General features: G+C 35.3%; 2 protein-coding genes across 7 annotated transcripts; one reads left to right on the top strand and one right to left on the bottom strand.

The window, feature by feature from the left end:
- The first annotated feature begins 1,331 nt into the window (after positions 1 to 1,331).
- Positions 1,332 to 9,234, top strand: LOC146133113 (glucose-6-phosphate exchanger SLC37A4-like). Of its 2 annotated transcripts, none has more exons than XM_083396744.1 (5): positions 1,332 to 1,739; positions 2,108 to 2,525; positions 2,611 to 2,692; positions 2,768 to 3,016; positions 6,391 to 9,234. In XM_083396744.1, exons 1-5 carry the CDS (start codon positions 1,366 to 1,368, stop codon positions 6,588 to 6,590), a joined length of 1,323 nt encoding a protein of 440 aa, XP_083252870.1. In that variant the 5' UTR covers positions 1,332 to 1,365; the 3' UTR covers positions 6,591 to 9,234. The 2 variants fall into 2 exon arrangements, with proteins under 2 accessions (XP_083252870.1, XP_083252871.1); XM_083396745.1 differs by having other exon boundaries at positions 6,375 to 9,234.
- Positions 9,235 to 13,188: 3,954 nt separating this feature from the next.
- LOC146133112 (small ribosomal subunit protein bS1m-like) lies at positions 13,189 to 17,217 on the bottom strand. 5 transcript variants are annotated; one of them, XM_083396875.1, is made up of 7 exons: positions 16,657 to 17,012; positions 15,505 to 15,571; positions 14,824 to 14,921; positions 14,435 to 14,705; positions 14,239 to 14,358; positions 13,591 to 13,727; positions 13,189 to 13,472 (listed from the first exon to the last, which is right to left on the bottom strand). In XM_083396875.1, exons 4-7 carry the CDS (start codon positions 14,567 to 14,569, stop codon positions 13,244 to 13,246), a joined length of 621 nt encoding a protein of 206 aa, XP_083253001.1. In that variant the 5' UTR covers positions 14,570 to 14,705; positions 14,824 to 14,921; positions 15,505 to 15,571; positions 16,657 to 17,012; the 3' UTR covers positions 13,189 to 13,243. The 5 variants fall into 5 exon arrangements, with proteins under 5 accessions (XP_083253001.1, XP_083253002.1, XP_083253004.1 ...); XM_083396876.1 differs by having other exon boundaries at positions 16,770 to 17,012; XM_083396878.1 differs by lacking the exons at positions 15,505 to 15,571; positions 16,657 to 17,012 and adding an exon at positions 17,098 to 17,217.
- Positions 17,218 to 18,369: the final 1,152 nt, after the last annotated feature.

Below are 18,369 nucleotides of genomic sequence, written 5' to 3'. Positions count from 1 at the left end.
TCTTACTGAAAATCTAATAAAAAAAATCCGAATCTGATGAGCAACTTTCCCGAACTGTAACTAACCCTAAATGTTTTTTTTTGTAATTTTGAAAAGCCAAACCCAAACTAAAAGGAATATTTTGAAAGAAGTTGAATTTAACCTAACCAGAACCATTTAAAGGAGTAGTTTACTCTAGCACAGGGGTGGCCAACCAATTAGAGACCAAGAGCCGCATTTTTTTACTGGTTAACCGCAAAGAGCCACACCTTTCACAAGTACAGAGCCGCGTGTTGGCCACCCCTGCTCTAGCATCACCCGATTCGTCGGCAAGTTTGGCTTAGCCATGCCACAGTATACTGCGTTTTTGTCCCAAAGCTCAGCCAAAGGAATATGATTTCCTGATTCCAGGGTCACGCTTGTTAGCATAGTAAGATAAATGTCTGATTCCCGTTGGACGGAGACTCCCCATTATGTTTCTGCGACTAAAACGCCAACAGGGGTCAACAAACGCGGTAGATACTTAAACGCCCATTGCGAGCTTCTAAATCCAAGAATTATTGGAACGCTTCCTATTGGCTGAAATTTTATAGCTGTCCCGCGATTGTCAAGGTTTGGTGGCCCCTGTATAGATAAAAAGTTTTAAAATAAAGTCAGAACAGGTTATTTCCCTACATTTGTTTGTTTACTAAAATTCTGAAAAACGTGAACCAAAAACACAAGACCCATTCTGCATTACACGACACTTCACGTCGAAATCTTGGAGCCAAATTGTTTAGGACAGGTGTTCAGGTTTGCAATTATGTTTATCGTACACCTTAGGTTGGCAATCCTACCACAATTTAGCCTTTTTTCGAAATTTAAGTGCGCAATATACCATTTCAGGTGTGCACACAAATTTAAAAAAATAACATAATCGCACACCTGCACACAAAATTTGGTTCTGCACACCCGAGACCTCGGCGTGAAGTGCCCTAAATTGCAAACTAGGCTGGGTAAAGTTATTTCTAAAATTTGCGATATTTTACGGCCACACCAAACAACAGCACTGCCGTGATTTTTAGACACGCCACAGATCTCTGGCAGGAAGACACCAGAGCCCGATTGCATTCCAGTGCCTTCCCGCCAGAGATCTTTTGTGTGAAACTTCGCTGGCCTTGTGAATTTGCCTAAACAAAATTGTCGTTTTTGGCGTATTATTATATTGTCCTATTTTGGCGTAAGATTTTAGCCGAAAAAAATCTTTGGCGGCTAGAAATTATGGAATGCAGTCTGGCACTAGAGTACAACCGTGAGGTCCTTTTAGGCATAGTCACAAAGGTTAAAAAAAATATTTTATTGTATTAGATAATATAGGTTGTAGATTCTAGGAGGTGTATTGCAATTATGTTTGGCATAAATAGCTTTCATCAGTGGTGCATATTTATATGCATGTATGTTGGTTATACAATGTACATCTTTAATCGCAAGTCATTTTCATTTGTTATCCCAAGCGTTGTCAAACAAGATGGTTTGGATACAACAAGCATTGGAGAAATCCTTAGCTCCATGGCACTTGCTTATAGTATTGGTAAATTTATTAGTGGAATGCTAGCAGACCATTTTAGTCCCAAATGGATGTTTGCTGGTGGCTTGTTTTTTTGTGGTCTTACAAATGTGACATTCAGTGTAGCTGACTCAAAATACTTCGCTTTATTATGGTTTGTTAATGGCTTGGTTCAAGGACCTGGGTGGCCTTCCTGTGCCATACTGCTACGTAGGTAGGTGATATATATTTATTTTTCTGAAAAAAATAACTGAATGTCTTACAATAAGGTCCAATATAGATATATATATATACTTCTAGCTATACTACTATATATATATATATATATATATATATATACTACAAAAATTAGTAGAGTAGAAACATATGCAAATTTCGTGTAACCAACTTTCAACTGATTTTCACAAATTTTGGTGTTATAACGGATACAATAAACTAATTAAATATTAACGAATAATTGTTTAAAAACTATTATATAAGGCTGGGTTCTCATAAAACACATTCATATTTTATGTAAGTGGTAGAATTTCTTATTGCCACACTATAAAATTGTTTTTTTATATATTTAATTAAACTCTTCAGGTGGTTTTCACCAATAGTTTTTGGAACATTGTGGAGTATTCTTAGCACAAGCATGAATGTTCCTGCGAGCATTGGGCCACTGGCATCAGCCTACTTTATGGATTGGAATGGTGGAAACTGGCGAGCGGTTTTATCAATTTGTGGAATTGTATCTTGTAGTTTTGCCTTTTTCTCACTATTTATTCTCAAGGATAGTCCTGAAGATGTTGGCCTTACCTTAGCAAAATTAACTGGAGAGACTGGTAACAAAACAGAGGTAACAAAAACTGAAAAAGGTAATGTAAAACCACAAGCACAAGGATCAACTTGGGGAAGAATATTATCCAGTCCTTACACATATGTTATTTCTTTTGGCTTTCTGATGACACTCTCAATAAAGGGAGTTGTTACAGATTGGGGATCTTTGTATCTTATTCAGGTTGGAATTTATTAAAACTATTGCATGTCATAGTCTACTAATTTTGTTACCTGTGGTTTATAAACAATTTGGTTTATTTTTTTAGGAAAAAAATGCCTCCCAACATATGTCAAGTGCTTACATCGGGACTTTAGAGTTTGGAGGATTCGTGGGAAGTGTTTTGTCAGGTATTTAATAGTTCAAATTGATATAAACAAAGTTTACAGATAATCATTTTATCAATACAAATAATATATTTAAAGGTGTTTTAAGTGACCGTCTTGTGGCAGTCTTTGGCTACACCAGTAAAGGCAACCCTAGGCATATCTGGTTGATAGCATGCCATGTTGCACTTCTTATTTCTATGTATGCTCTTCGTGTCATTGTCTTTGATGTCAGCATTCAAACTGCTCTAACCTCTTTGATTGGTTTTGTTATTGGATTCTGTGTTTATGGCATTTTAAGTCTTGTTGGTGTTTTGGCAATTGAAAATTCTTCAACAGACATAGCAGGTATGTTTAAAACTATTGACATCTGTTCAGTTACCACTTATTTTTTTATTTAACTGTTAAAACTAGTTAATAAGAACTTTAGTGGAAACTTTGTAGGCCTAAAAAAGCTTTCTATTTTTATATTGCTATGTTGTAATGTATCATCAGGCGCGTAGCGTGACCGTTTCAAAGGGGGTGTCCCAAATTTTCAACTTAGGCAATTCCCCTATTTTCCGTCTGACGTTAATGAATAATGGCGTCATAAAACAGTGACGGATGTGACGTCATAAAACATTTTAATCAAAAACAACTAACGTCCAGCAAATGCGAACACGTGCGTCGTCGACACTCCTGCCAAGCGAAAAACTAAACCAAGACCGTAAAAAAAGGGTGATTGATTTTGGAAGAATCATAAACTATCAGCAGCGCAGTTTCCAAAGTACCATGTATGGGACTAGCGTTAAACTATAGGCACGCCTTTCGCCACCTGCAATACTAAACGAAGATTGTTTTTCCCGGATGTTAATATACCCCAATTAGCGCTCCATCTGCGCCGAGCAGTGTGCTTAGTCAGTTAAAATACAAGCTGCGGTTGAGGAGAAATAATTTGTGTCAACTACACACTAAACACGTGGTCTTAGAATATGCTTATAGAGAATAATTTTTCGTTGACTATTATAGCTTAAAAAAGGGCGACTTTTAAATGCGCAAAACAGTCATCATTATACCACCTTTTAAGAATCTGCTTCAGTTAAAAAAATCCGTTGTTAACCAATATCGAAGATTAGAGCAGACAGCGAACAGTGGCGTAGCCAGCCGAAAATTTTTGGGGAGGGCCAAAAAGTTGGAATGTTTTATTTAGCTCTTAGCATTGTATCAACTGCCGTAACGAACACAAGTAACAATGCTAGCAAACCGTTTCGAGCAGCAACTGACTGAGTGTTAACGCAATACTCAAAAAACAGTCAATGAGCAAAAACTGTCTGAAAGTAGTAAAAGTACATTAATGTATAGTAAATGTTATATTAACTACATCGTTTGTGACGTAACAATGCATGACAATTGAAGGTGTGGCATGCCTGTGATCAAATGTTGTGGTACTGCTCATAAATGCTACAAAACAAATTATTAAGAGTAAAATATTTATAAATTTTTTGGGGGGGGGCATGACCCCTCAGGCAAAATTACGAAAGAGAAAAAATATACTGCGTTTTACGGTCGCTCAAAAAAAGACAAAAACGGAGCTTTGCGTTAGATTTTGGTTACGCATTAGCTTAGGACGCGTCGCCCAATTACATTAAAACATTGCAGTTTGCTAAATCCTAACCAAAACGAACAAAACACGATAATATCACTAACAAAAAAGAGGGGGACACAAACCCCAGCCCCACTGGATACGCCAATGTGTCAAATCATCAGTAACCCAAATCACCTAGGGCAGTGGTTCTCAAAGTTTTTTTCGTATTCCTCCCAAGACTTAAACAATGTTAATTCCTCCCCAAAAAATTTCAAAAGGAATATTGCCAAAATTTCACAGTATGTGGATATGATGTGCAAGGTGCGTTTTTATGATTCATCTCAGAGATAACAGTGAACATTACAAAAGTAGGGTACAAAGCGTTATTCATTGTTAATGTGAACCATGAGCTTCATGTTTAAAACAAAAAAACAATGAAAATTGAGCAGAAAAGCATGTCAGTTTTTCCCGAAGATCACCGCGTTTGCAAATGTAAAGTATTCCTTATTTGGTTAAAATATCTGTAATGGCACTAAAACCACATTCAACTTAATATGTAGTCGGAAATGGAAGAAGTGTGCAACGGTTAATTTGGCATATTTAGCACAAACTTGTGGATCCAACCACATGTTTTTTAAATGAATGATTTGGAAAAAGTCGCTCTCGAGCATTTGCTTTGGCATTTTGCAGAATTTAAAATATATACTGGATCTGGGCAATCTTATGTTTTAACCTTTCTTTACTTTACTTTCACGTATTACTTTTACCATGCTTTTACAACCATGCTAAAACAAACAAACAGTATAAAACGACACCTGGTGCTAGTGAACTTTACTTACTGTGACGAAACAATAGATATTGTAAACCAAACAGAGTCTATTATGACATAGTTTAACACAGTTGCAAGGCTACTTTAGTCGTATAGTAAGTAGACGTTGCCATTTAAACTTTGAGCAGTTATAGTTATGTGTTATAATTATCAAATAATAAAAAGTGAGCCATTTTCATCCACTTTTCCTCCCCAATTCCTCACTGGAACAAATTTCCTCACCAAAATTAAAAATTCCCCACAAGGAGCCAAGTGACTCCCTTTGAGAACCATTGACCTAGGGGGTCTGGGGTGTGTATTATGAACACCCCTAGCGGATATGGGCGGATCCCGAAAAATTTTACGTTTCGTGTATTCTAGACTCTAAAAACGGCGATTATTAGAAGGTTACGGCTGTTTAAAGTCGGCTAATTGACGTTAGAAAAATTGCAACACCTCGTATTCAGGTCCAATTGTCTTACTCACGTCCGATTGTCATGGGATTTCAATTGCGCGCGAAACGCTATGGAATTGCGGTGTCAGAACAGCCTTTGTGCCGTATCAATCACAAACTGTTGCACTTACTTGTCAGCAAATTAACGATGTTTATCAACAAATTTGGTGATACTTGTAGTTTAATTTCGCCGATGGTATGAAGCGTGGCTTCAAAATCGACCTTTTTGAACTCTGTATAATTAGTAAATTATTCAGCTAAAACTGTGCAAGAAAAACACAGTTTAGCGGGACGCTATAGTTCGCCGACTTTTTAATCTATGTTTCAAAATGCGACGATCAAGCGCTCCTTTTCGAGATTGAAGCTAATAAAAACATTCAATAGAGCGACCTGCGGTTAAGACTGTAGCTTACACGCCTGTTTTCTACGTTGTTGAGAATGTCCGCTTCAACAATAGAATATATTTTCGTTATCAGGCGTGTTTGAGATTACTTAAGTTGGTGACAGGCGAACTGCTATATAAAACAACGATAACGAGCGGTGATATATAAAACAACGATAACGAGCGGTGATTAGGCGTTGGTGGCAATAAGCACCGACGTGATTTCAATGCCAGGTACAATGTTGCCGATGTAACATCGCAGCAATCACGGTTTTAGTTTTGTCAAAATTGTTTACTGAGATTTCAAAGGGGGTGTCAAGCTCCTAGACAACCCCCCACGCGCTACGCCCCTCTTTAGCATTATTGCAATAGTTAGTTATATACATCAAAAACATTTATGAGTGTTACCTAAATTCAATCTGTTTTGTAACATAGTGTTAAATTATTGTACAGTAAAATTTAAAGCTTGTCCTAATTAATTTAAAATGGCTTTTAAAGCACAGTTCATGTACAGGCACTGCGCATGCATTTTGCGCTCTTGTGGGAAATTTTGGATTGATGCTGGGTGGACTTCCGTTTTCAATGCTCATGGAAGCATTTGGTTGGAACCAATCTCTTTGTGTTTGTGAGTTGATGATTGGACTGTCAATAACTGCGTTTGTTACATCACAGTTCATGGAGTGTGGTATTGGAAACCTTAAGAAACAGGACTAATTATGCATAAAAAAATTCTTTCCAACTAACTAGTTGTAGTAATATATTTAAGGAATCATGATAACAACACATTTCAGGTGAATCAATTATAAACTTGAAATTATGTTTAAATTATTGTTGATTCAGATACTTCAAAGTTATGCATATTTATTTTAATAAGTACTTTTATAAAAACATGTTTGCCGCTTAAACCAGTTCTCTGCAAACTTTTTTTACTTGACACGCTTAAAATCATCAATAATGTCACAAGACATATAGGGAAACATTTTGGGCAGGTGAGGGCAAAGGAATGTTAAATAGCAAAAACTATTTAACAGTTTTATTAACCTCTTGAAAAATCTAAAGCTGTTTAAATCCCTTTGTATCCCTTACTAAAAATAAATAAACCCAGTAGGTGGCCGTGAATAAACATATACTGCAGACCATTTGGTCTAAATTTATCACCAAGAAGACAAGAATCAAAGATTAATAATGAGTAATTATGACTATTTATTCTTTTCCAGTGCAGTGGTTCTTAGGTCATGCTTGAGAAATGGTGTTCTAGTTTAATGTATGGTGGTATCAAAATAATTGGTGTATCTTTTAATCATTTTTGCCAAATGAAATTGTCCCTTTGTTATACCATAAAAACTATCCCCTTGTTATACCATAGCTTCCCAAACTATGTGTCGTGATCCTGCAGGGGGTCGTAAGACTAGTTTAAGGACGCGAGTAGGCCTATATCCGTTTCAAACAAACTGTTATGTGTTTAAATATTCCCCTTTTTCTGACTTCGAAACATATTGAAATACAATCATCAATCATGGGCGGTCTATCACCAAACAATTTTGCCAACTTTAATTGCTTAAATGAAAAATTTCATGCTTGAATGAAAAATTTCATGTTAAATATTTGAAAATTATTTTGAAAAAAAATTCACCACAACTATAAGAATGCCCTATATTTTTCAAATTGAAAAAAATACTAAAAATTAACAAAAATATTAATATTACATATTAATATTCGCCAAAATTTACAAGAAAAAATCATTTACACACCGAGAGACCAAATAAGAAAAGTGTCTTGGTAAAATGTCGCTCGATTGCAAATTTTACAAAGGCGTTTAATAATGACCGCGATCGCTTATGAATATTAGTATCGGTTATTGACGATAAAATCCGATATCCCCAAATTTCACCAGGTCATGTTTGGAATCGTTGGAAAGGTGTGATCCATGGCTACACGAATTATTTGGTCTCTCGGTGTGTTAATTGATATTTTGGTCGGATGTTGGTGGGATAAAAATTCGCGATAATACGCATGTTAAATGTTGAATATGAAATATTTTCAAAATTGATATTTTTTACTTTCTATGGCATTATAAGGTTTGTAGAAGTGTCTTGGTAAAATTTCGCTCGATTGCAAATTGAATTGGGCAAGTGACAGGCGTTTAAATATGACCGCGATCGCTTATGAATATTAGTATCGGTTATCGGCGATAAAATCCGATAGCTTTTGGTGCAGCGCAGTTGTAATAAGTTAGTTGATAAACAGCACTAAGAGTGTCTCACTGTTTTGCATTCAAATGATCATTAAGGCCATGTTATTTGCCAAATTACACATTGAGATTAATTACTTATAGATTAAAAACCATTGAGCTAGCGTCATATGTTAACTCTAAATCTCAGGCCGTGTATATGCAGACAACAAATAACTGCTAAGCCTAAACCTGTGGGATTTCGAAAATTTTAATAAATTCAATGGGTCACAAACTTAAGACTGGGAAGCCCTGTTGTATACGACTATGCAATAGGTGTCTGTAGTATATTTTAGCAAAATTGCTGTGGTGTGAATCATGTCTTTATTGTTTGTAATTTTGCCTTGAGGTTTAATAAAAGATTCTTAGTGTTTCCAAAGAGCATATCGAACCATATTGTTTTGTCTTGTTTCGTGCGTAACTGTTTACTCTCCACTAAGAGCTTATAGCGTTCGTTTCGTATCAAATATAATTGACAATATGCAGTTTTAATTTAAGCCCAGCATGTTCACCCGTGGCTTATAAAAGTCAATTAAAAGCCGTAACGAAACTAATGTCTTTCTAACTTTACTTTAACCGGAACAACATATAAGGCGACAGCAAAAGCGGAATTATCTTTACTACCGTATAGTTGCAAGACCAATTGAAGGTAGTGCTTTCCTATTAATTCTAAATTACCACTCAAATTAAGTCAGTTTAACGACGTCGTCGACAGAGGGCGTACAGTGCATGGCGTGGAACACACAAAAAAATGCTCTAGCACTCCTAAAAAGCACATGCTAGACTTCAATCTAAAGCGCAACATGGGTACTGCGCATTGTTTTTTCTACCAGGAGGACCATCTTACCCTCTAAACCAGTGTTTCACAACTTTTTTTACAATAGTGCCCCCTAATCGCCCCTCATCTTGCTTTACAGTAAAGTATTATATTAATCGTTGTCTAACATCATATTGTCTTCACTTTCGTTTCGATAAGCTGTCAGACATATTTTAGGTTGTCTAACACAGTGCTTCTTAAACTTTATGAGTTTTCTCCACCCCTAGCATCTATCTCCATATTTCATTCATGCTGGTCTCGTGATATGATAATACTATCTCGTCTATATTAACAGCACAAAATAAATAAAAACACCCAAAAACAGTTTAGTAGTCGATTTACTGCAGAGCTGTCATCCCTTTCTGACGGTTAACCCTTATTCACCCCTTTTGGTTGGTTCACCCCTGCAAAAAAATTATTCACCCTGGGATGAACCATTCACCTGTTTAAGAAAGACTGGTTTAACATACATTCACTATAGGATTTTATATATACATTAATTCACCAGGTTATGTCATTACCAGGAAAAATTAAACTTTCCGCACAAACTCTTTAAATCAGGGATCGACAACCTTTTTCTAGTCGCGGGCTAAAACCAAACTCAGAAAGGTTTCTGTGGACCGCACAAAAGTTAATTAAGAACTGTGTTATTAAAATATTAGAACAACTGTGAATCTGGCGGGCCTCGAATTTTTTTCATCCATACTATTAATGAAAAGTTTAAGAAAGCTCATTTGAAGAAACGCGATAACCCTAATTGCCTAATAGATAGTGTAATTCAGTGTTTGTTAAGCTTTTAAGTCCTGGCACACGTGGCGAGCGAAGCGATCGCGAATTTTTAGGGGTATACCGGCATTTCTTTTAAATTTGGCAGCCTTCCACGGAGCAACGTTAAAGAAGCCCTGATCTAGTCCAAAGACAGCATCAAAACGTAACAATTACTGGACGTAGAAAAATCATTCGCGCTAAGCGTCAAAATTTTTTGGCCGTACTAAGTTAAAATAGTCAAAAAGTATTTAAAATGGGCTCGTGTCTAGTAGTCAAAGAAGCGGCGGGCCGAATCCGGCCCGTAGGTTGGCGACCCCTGCTTTAAATAGTATACAAACATTTTGCCGCGAATAAAACGTTGAAACGCAACAGCAATCAACAACTTTACATAAGAAAGCCAATTGTTACGTAACAATGGTCGGAAAACTACTACAAGTACAGAAATTGCCATTTGAGGTTAAAAGTAACTACAGTGCTGTTTGTTACTATTTTTTTAAATTTTGCCGTAAGTACTTTTGTGTAACGCCCCCTTATGTGCGTTCAGCGCCCCCAAAATTAGAAAAAGATCCAAAACGCCCCCGTTGGGAACCTCTGCTCTAAACTAAACATACGCATCTCTTAAGTACATAGGTTAAGGAAATGGGAACGATTTTGCGAGAAAGGCGACTAACGGTATTAACCAAAAATGGCGTGTGTAAATACTCAGATTATGCTTGGTTATTTAACCTTTCGCCTTTTGTGCCAAGTACAGCAAATAATGCAATTCAGGAGCCAAGGCATCATTTGTGGCCAATTTTAAGTCGAATAATATTCGAAATAAAACAGTTTGTAAGCACCTGTCGCAAGGGTCATTTGATAAACGTTGATAAGGTTTTAGTTTACCACCGGTCGTAATTTAATGCAAGTTGTTTCGGAATTATTTTAGCGAAATTGTTGCGGTTAAATATACGAACTACGAAAGTTTTGAATAATAGCTTATACCGGTATTTGGTTCATTTATGCTTAGTATTAAGTTCCTCTAATAGATAAAAATAACTTACAAAAAAGCGTAGGTTTAAGTTTGATTTGACATTATCAAATCATTTTATATTCGTCACGCAAAAACGTGCTTAGGCTACGTTTACTTATTGTCAAAATTAAGTTTAGTCGATAATAACATCTGGGTAACTAAATACTTTCCTACAATAACAGTAACACCTTATAACTAGGCTTGCCATACGTCCCGGTTTAGCCGGGACAGTCCCGGTTTAGCCGGGACAGTCCCGGTTTTAAGGCCTTGTCCCGGATTTTTCAATTTGAGATTTACAAAGAAAAAGTAAAAAATGTAAAAACTCTTGAATTAGCCATTTACCAATTCTTTCTTAAAACTAAGTAATACTTTTTACTTTTTCATTTTTTAAGGCTGTCAAGCAAATTTTTTTTAATCTAAATTAACTATTTTTCGAGCGGGTCTGTTACCGCGCAAAATTCAGGTAGAGTTTGCAAAATTTCGCATTTAATGCGGCAGTTTTAATCAAAACCAATTTTTAGTTTCAAACGAGATTTTACTAACGTTGGACGCAATATGGTACAGCGATTACGTATCTGCTTAAAGGTTTTACGTTTGTGAGTAGGTTCAAAATTGCTTTTTGGTTAGCCTACATACTTTGTTTTATTGTATAAAAAAACTGTTTAAAGATAGTAATTTAACAAGACTAAGAATTGAACATGTTTCTTTAAAAATTGCTTTTTGGTTATACATACTTTGTTGCATTGTATAAAAAAATTTAATAGCAATTATAGCTGCGTGGAAATAAAAATCAAATTAGGTATATTGCCTTAATTGAAGTTAATTTCTTTTAGGTTTAAGAACTTCTTGAAGTATGTTACCGCGGAGAATTTAAGTAGAGTTCGAATAACGTCGCATTTACAGCGGTGGTTTCAATCGTAACCAATTTTCAGTTTCAAACGAGATTTTATTTATGTTGGACGCAGTATGGTACCAGGATTACTTATTGGCTGAATATCACGCAATGCGAACAATGGCTGCTATACAACTATAGGTTTTACGTTAGTGAATGGTTCGGCAGAACTTAATCCGGCCCGCCATGTACTTCATTTGGCCATATCTGGCCCGCCGACCGGAGAAGTTGCCCGCCCCTGCTCTATAACAATTTACGATTAGAGAAATTAAAATGTTTTATTTAGAAAAAATTAAAACGTTTACCACTTTACACACTTTTTAACACTCAAGTCAGGATATTACGCAATCCGTAACATTAGTTTTAAGTAACATGGTAAATTACCTTTTTAAATCATCGGCAATAACACGCGGCTCAAGCAAATGGCGCAGAGTAGAACATAATATATAATAGTTTTAAGAGGCCAGCTTGATGGAATCTTAGATTTTGTTTAAGCTATGCTTGAGAATGATTTGGTCCAGGGAATACGAATTTGTTATGGAGACAACAACTTTGCCAACACGTACGGCCTACAATTGTTGCTGCTTTCACGAGGGCCGCATCCTACTTTAATTGAAGAAAGTATTTACTGGACTCATTTTATTCACAATACTGAGCATTACTTTCGGTTAAAATTTAAACTACTTGACAAACCACCCTTAAAAATACCCCCTGACAAAATATAAAATAACCTCAACAAGTTAATTAGTTGCATTAAATTATTTTGTATTAGGTCTACATAAAGTTTATTTGCTGTTTTCAATATGCGTCCCAGATTTACGTTTCTAAAAAATGGCAAGTCTACTTATAACTAAAGGATACGACCTGCGTGAAAGTGACATTTAAAACCAAAAAACTTTAAAGTGCATTTTATATACAAATCACATAAAGTGCCACATCAAAAATACTCCACGGTTGATTTCTTTGATAATAAATTAGAATTATATTTGCAATTAAGAACTAGGCCATACAGGATTGGGCAACCTATACGGCCCGCCGCCTCTTTCAATTGTAGACCTATACGCGACAATGTTGCTCAAGAGCCTAGTGTTTTTCGTTTTGAGGGAATCTATTCAGCCTAAAGACATCATGCACGAATGGAACTACTAACAGTAAAAGTTTCGCCAAATTACAATATCTGCACCAGGGCTTTGGACTCGAGTAAGACCACGTAAAACTATCCGAGTCCAGAGTCCGACATGCGGATGGATACTGATAAGGCCGCCAACTGGAAGTTGTAAAGGTGGAATATTTTACAACCATGTATTGTGAGTGAATAAATTATATGACACCCCTAGAAGTGAATTGCTGATTATCCACGTTACTTCAGTTACGTAAGTTGACGGAATACAGGCTGAGTCCGGGCCGGAGTCGGACTTTGTTTTTTTTTTGTAACCGACCCCCAGCCCTAATTTAAACAGGCGCACTTTTCGAAATATGACATTTAAATGCAATCTTTTGGTTTTATATATATTGTGCCACTTTATTTCAATTTTGGTACTGTCATAATAAGAAACTAACTGCTAGGCTATTTTGGGCTTTTTTTAGTCATTTCAATTGTTGCAACACAACTTTTATTTAAAAAAAAGTAGCATGTAAAACACTTATGCATTTATTTCAATGAACTATTATCTTCATTTGATGTTAATTCGGTTTCAAGTTTAACTTGAATATTGGAAACTTCATTCTGATTTACAATTTTTTTTGAAATCTGCGTTTGTTCTGGAACATCTTTGTTTATCTTGTTATTAGTTTGTGGCGTTTTTGCATTGTGTTGTGATAAACTCGTGATAAATCCATCTGCTTCAAGCAGAGTGGTATCTGTTGTTGCCCCAAGGAACCTAGTAATACAGTTAGGATACATATATGTTTTCAATTTTATGTGTAACACAATGAAATACAAATATTAATTATTTATAATATAGCACTAACAATAACCCTAACTTAGAATAACTTTACCTTGCTGACAGTTCAAAATCCTTTAACACGATAGTGACAAAAGTCCCTCGCCGATATTTTTCTGCATTTACAATAGGGATTTTGCACACACTGTAAAACTTTCCTCCAAAGTCAACATATGCATAATCATCAATAATCTACATTCCACAAGAAATATGGTCAAATGTGTTAACTTTTTTTATTAAGATTGAAAACCGCTTTTACGGGCAAATGGTATAATAGTTAAAAGTTTTAAAGGGGATTTTACAATTTATTTGATGCTATATGTTAACTGATTTTTATTGATGCTTTATCATTAAATGAATTAATAATAATTGATCACTTTTTTAAAAGTTAGTGAATAACATGTAAGCACTTTAAAGGGTAACAATATTAAAAAAGTATAACTATTTAGCAGGGATGTAAAATAAAACAATAAAAAAAGTCAAAAAAGAAAACATGACAAAGTATGTCATAACGGGACATCCAAAATACAATTAGGATATCTGGGGTTATTATATGATGTACAGAAGAAATATTCCACTGAAATTTTAGTTTTAATAATGGTATGGCCTGGTGAAAAAGGAAAAAGGCCTGGTTGAAAGAACCTTTCTAACCGGACCATAGGCTTACTTTAACAACCAGCCCAAAGTCAAGTGTATCTCAAACCTGAATGATTCTTCCTGCAACCTTTGTTTTGGAAAAATCTCCTAATTCAATAAATGGCGAATTTCTTAGCATGTTTGCAAACGTCTGCCTAGGTAGAGATTTATCAACTGTAGTAATAACCTAAAATAAATGAAATTAGGTACATAAAATATGAAATCTTTGACTTTGTTTGTAATGACAAAAAGTAAATTCATACCTTATGGTTTGTTGCACTTATCTTTGTTTCTTTGTTTTCGTCTATAGAATAAGGTCTTTTGACTGACAAAACATTTCTAAAAAATTTACAGGAACCAACACCATGATACATGCGGTTTAATAATATTAGCGTCATTATGATTTCTTTGAATTTTTATAAAATGTTGCAGATCTTTGAAGTTGCTGCTATTCCACCAGAGGCGGGTAATTTTAAACCTTGAAGTTTAGTTGTATCTCTCACCAAGATTTTGGAATTTCCATATGATGAGTACCTAAAACATCAGATTATCAATTTACTGTGGTATTGGGCATTTTTTCACAAACCATGTCAGCCTAATTCAGGATTATCATAAAAAAACTAAAATTATGAACAGTTAAAATATGCTTCACCAATGGGTATTTGTTCTGAGTAAAAAATCAGACTTGAAACTTCCTGGATAAAGTTTTAACAATTCTTGTTGCTCTCTCCAAATGATTAAAGACGTGTCCTAAAAAATACAAGTTTAGAATAACGTATTATGAATTTTAGGTTTTACCTTCATTATTTAAAAAAAATGCAGGTTTTAGGTCCCATAAAATTTAAACATGGTTGGCAAATTATTCAGGTGGAATAATGACATTTAAATAAAAGTTGATTGCTATTATGTTAGTTTACCACCAGGCCACAGCAATACATAAACTTCTGACAAAAAATATAATTCATGTGGGTTATACTTCCTTGACTGTGTTGCCTTGGTTGAGTGTTTTGTTAATGAATTTGGACAGAACGAATAGCTTGGTTATGGTTGTATAACGCAAAAAAAATATCAGTAATATATTTTCCTATTATCAAATTTTGGGCTTTTAAAGTCCAAGAACAATCCACTCTAAGTTCTGTGACTTCTCTGCTACTCTCCCAACGTCTCTGCTACTCTCCCAACAATGACTAATCAGTAGACCAATTTGTTTTTGACTTGGTAAAAAGCGGTTATGTCAAAATTAAAATTAAGGCGTTAAGTAAAAATGCACAAAAATTTAAACAAATATGTTGATTAATGGCTTTTATATGAAATTTAAAAAAATGTAGCTCACTCGAACATGTAGTTCATACTTTAATGTTCGAGAATATTCCTTTGGAGCACCAATCAAGATATTTTTACTAAAAAAAAATTACACTGTGAACCGGTGCGAATAAAGAACAAAAAGACCTATTATTTTTACATGAAAGTTGTGCACGAAAATACTGTTTAGGCCAGCCTTTCTTAACCTGGGGTAAATTTACCCCAAGTTTTTTTCAGCAGTCGCGGCATAGATTTATATACCGTGTTTGCGAGCAGATGGTGTGTATTACATTTAATTTGTGAGCAGTTTAGGCCTAGAAAGTTCAGCGATAATAGCAAAATTACTGGTGTAATTTGTTACTTTCGTTTTTTTAATAACTAAGCACAATTTTAATATTGAGGATAAATCTAAAATTCATCTTTGTTATAAGGGTAAAACATACAAAAAAAGTTAAGAATCCCTGGTTTAAGCCATATGATTTCAGTCAACCTTTATGGGGGCATCATTTGTACATGTTATTTATTTCTTGCTTGAACAGACAGATGGAGTTACTGGTAGAGAAGTTCATGTTCGACATTTACTGTTTTTTTGTTAAAAACTCACATGGAACAATTTGCACAAAAAAAATGGAGTAGTATTTATCCACTATAATTGGTCCTTATACACCACTTAATCCTAAGTGTTTTTTCTGTATGACATTTTCAAGAAAATATCAAAATATATAATTAGATGCGTAGGAAAATAATTTGTTACCAAAACTACTATGGAGAGTGCCTTTGCCTTGCAATATTGACTGTATAGGATTTTTTACAATGCACAATCGGCTTATTTAAATAGTTGTTGTAGACTTTGCGCAAGCTTGAATTGTTTACACTCTAAAGAAATAGTTAGCCTTCAGTAGCTTTGCATTTAACATAATTTATCACAGATAAACAACAAAGTCAGTAAGTCTAAATAACGATAACCACTTGGTTGCTTAAAGACACTCGCGCATTGCCGAACGGCAAACATGCTAAATTCCAACCCTGTAAAGAGTGTTGATGATAAGAAAGGGTTGCCACTTAGCCGACTAGCATGGAATGCCTGCAGATATTTCGCAATTCCTTCCCTTTGGCTTTGGTTGTGGCAGTCATGTTTATGCAATGTGCACTTACCAAAAAAGATGAAAATAACCTAACCTACCTGATACCGTTCTCGTATAATTGCATCCGCAATCGTATTGTCATTAAAACGGCTAATGTTTGTTTTAGTCATACAATACAACTATACTCTTGAACAATGCAGCGGGAAGCAACCTTATTTTTCCAGATCCTCTTATTTGATTGCCCAACGTCAGGAGCGAAAGGAGTTCAAAATAAATTGCCAAAGTCCATGGATAAACCCAAAGTTTTCTATAGAGACTTTGGACAAAGCCACTTCTTCGTAAGCTTTTTGCCTACTTCATGTAATTTTAAAATCACGTTTTTTGACGTGAATCACCTTGTGTTATTTAGTATGTTTTAACCCTTTTTTAAATAATATTTTTCTCCAAACCGTATGCATCTAGTGCTCTTATGGCACTTTCTAAAACAGTATTTTTTGTTCTCGCGACCGAGAGACCTTCTTTTCAGTTTTCAAACTTACCGCGATCTCCTAATTTTGGTGTATGAAACATTAAATAGAATGGCATCCAAATGGGAACAAACAATAAGACCTACAAAGCAAAAATATCTAAAGCAGAATTATCTATAATACCATGTTATTAAACCTACGACATAAAGCCAATTATACGCAGTAATATCCACGACAGAATAAGATCTAAAATGGTCTGAATAAGACCTAAACCTGTCGAAAGAAGGTCTAAATTTATTCGAATAAGGCCTAACTGGACAAAATGACGCCTGAAATTGTAGTGGGAGAGTATATAAGACAATCGGGGGTTATTGGCCGTTTTCGTGTCGACGTTTGGGTGCCCTAATATGAACGGCGCAGTGTTTGGCGTCTTTGTTTTTGCATTGCTTTGTTTGCTCCTGTTTTGGGTCAGTGGTGGGTAATAGAAGGGGTTAGAAATTGGTAGGCTATAGGATTGGAATTGTATGAGTTGTGTTAAAGTTAGGGGTGGGGTTGAGGTTGAGGTAAGGTAAAATATTGTATAGGCCTTGTCTGGCAATTTACGTCTTATTCTGAGGGTTTAGGGCTAGTTGCGATTGAGACGGCATTACGACTATTTGATATTAGCATTACTTTGGTCTTATTCTGAATTGTGTATCAATAGGCGTTGATGTTGTTTTAATTTCGGTCTTATGGTTGGAGTCCAATAAAATATGTTAATGTGTCTAGACCAGTGGTTCTTAACTTTTTTTGAAATATTAATGGAAAGTTTTTTGAAAAGCCACGATTTTCGTCTCAATAGTCGATCTTTGTAGCTTCGTTTCTTTGGAGGCATTAATAATTTTAGCGCTTATGCAAACTGCAATGCTAACTACTATCGTCATATAGCCACTACGGTCTACTATGGCATAATACACCAGGATAGGCTACTATGATATGTCACAAAAGTGTTGAAATATAGTTTCGGTTTGAATTAGTACACAGAAGTTATACACAAAATAGCCGTCTCATGGTAATTTTACTTATTTTGATCGCTGCTTGCATTATCAAGGTGGCAGCCCACTAAGTGTATTTACTGTCAAACTTCAGGTTTTGCGTTTCACGTTAAGCGTAGGTTTGGCCCACAAAACAATTCAAACGCAAGATGCAAGCGATTTAATCGACTTATACTATAACGTCAAGTGTTCGAGTTGGGGTTGATTCAACCTTTGGCATTTGCGCTAAAAGCAAAAGCACAATGATGCGCTGTTTTGTGTAAGGCTATATTTACCCAAGCTTACCAATAACCCGAAAAAATAACTGATT

This window comes from Ascidiella aspersa, chromosome 9 (genome assembly GCF_963924565.1).
Source record: "Ascidiella aspersa chromosome 9, kaAscAspe10.2, whole genome shotgun sequence".
In the NCBI taxonomy this organism is placed as follows: domain Eukaryota; kingdom Metazoa; phylum Chordata; class Ascidiacea; order Phlebobranchia; family Ascidiidae; genus Ascidiella; species Ascidiella aspersa.
Note: the sequence above shows the minus strand (reverse complement) of the source record. Positions and strands in the feature narration are given on the sequence as shown.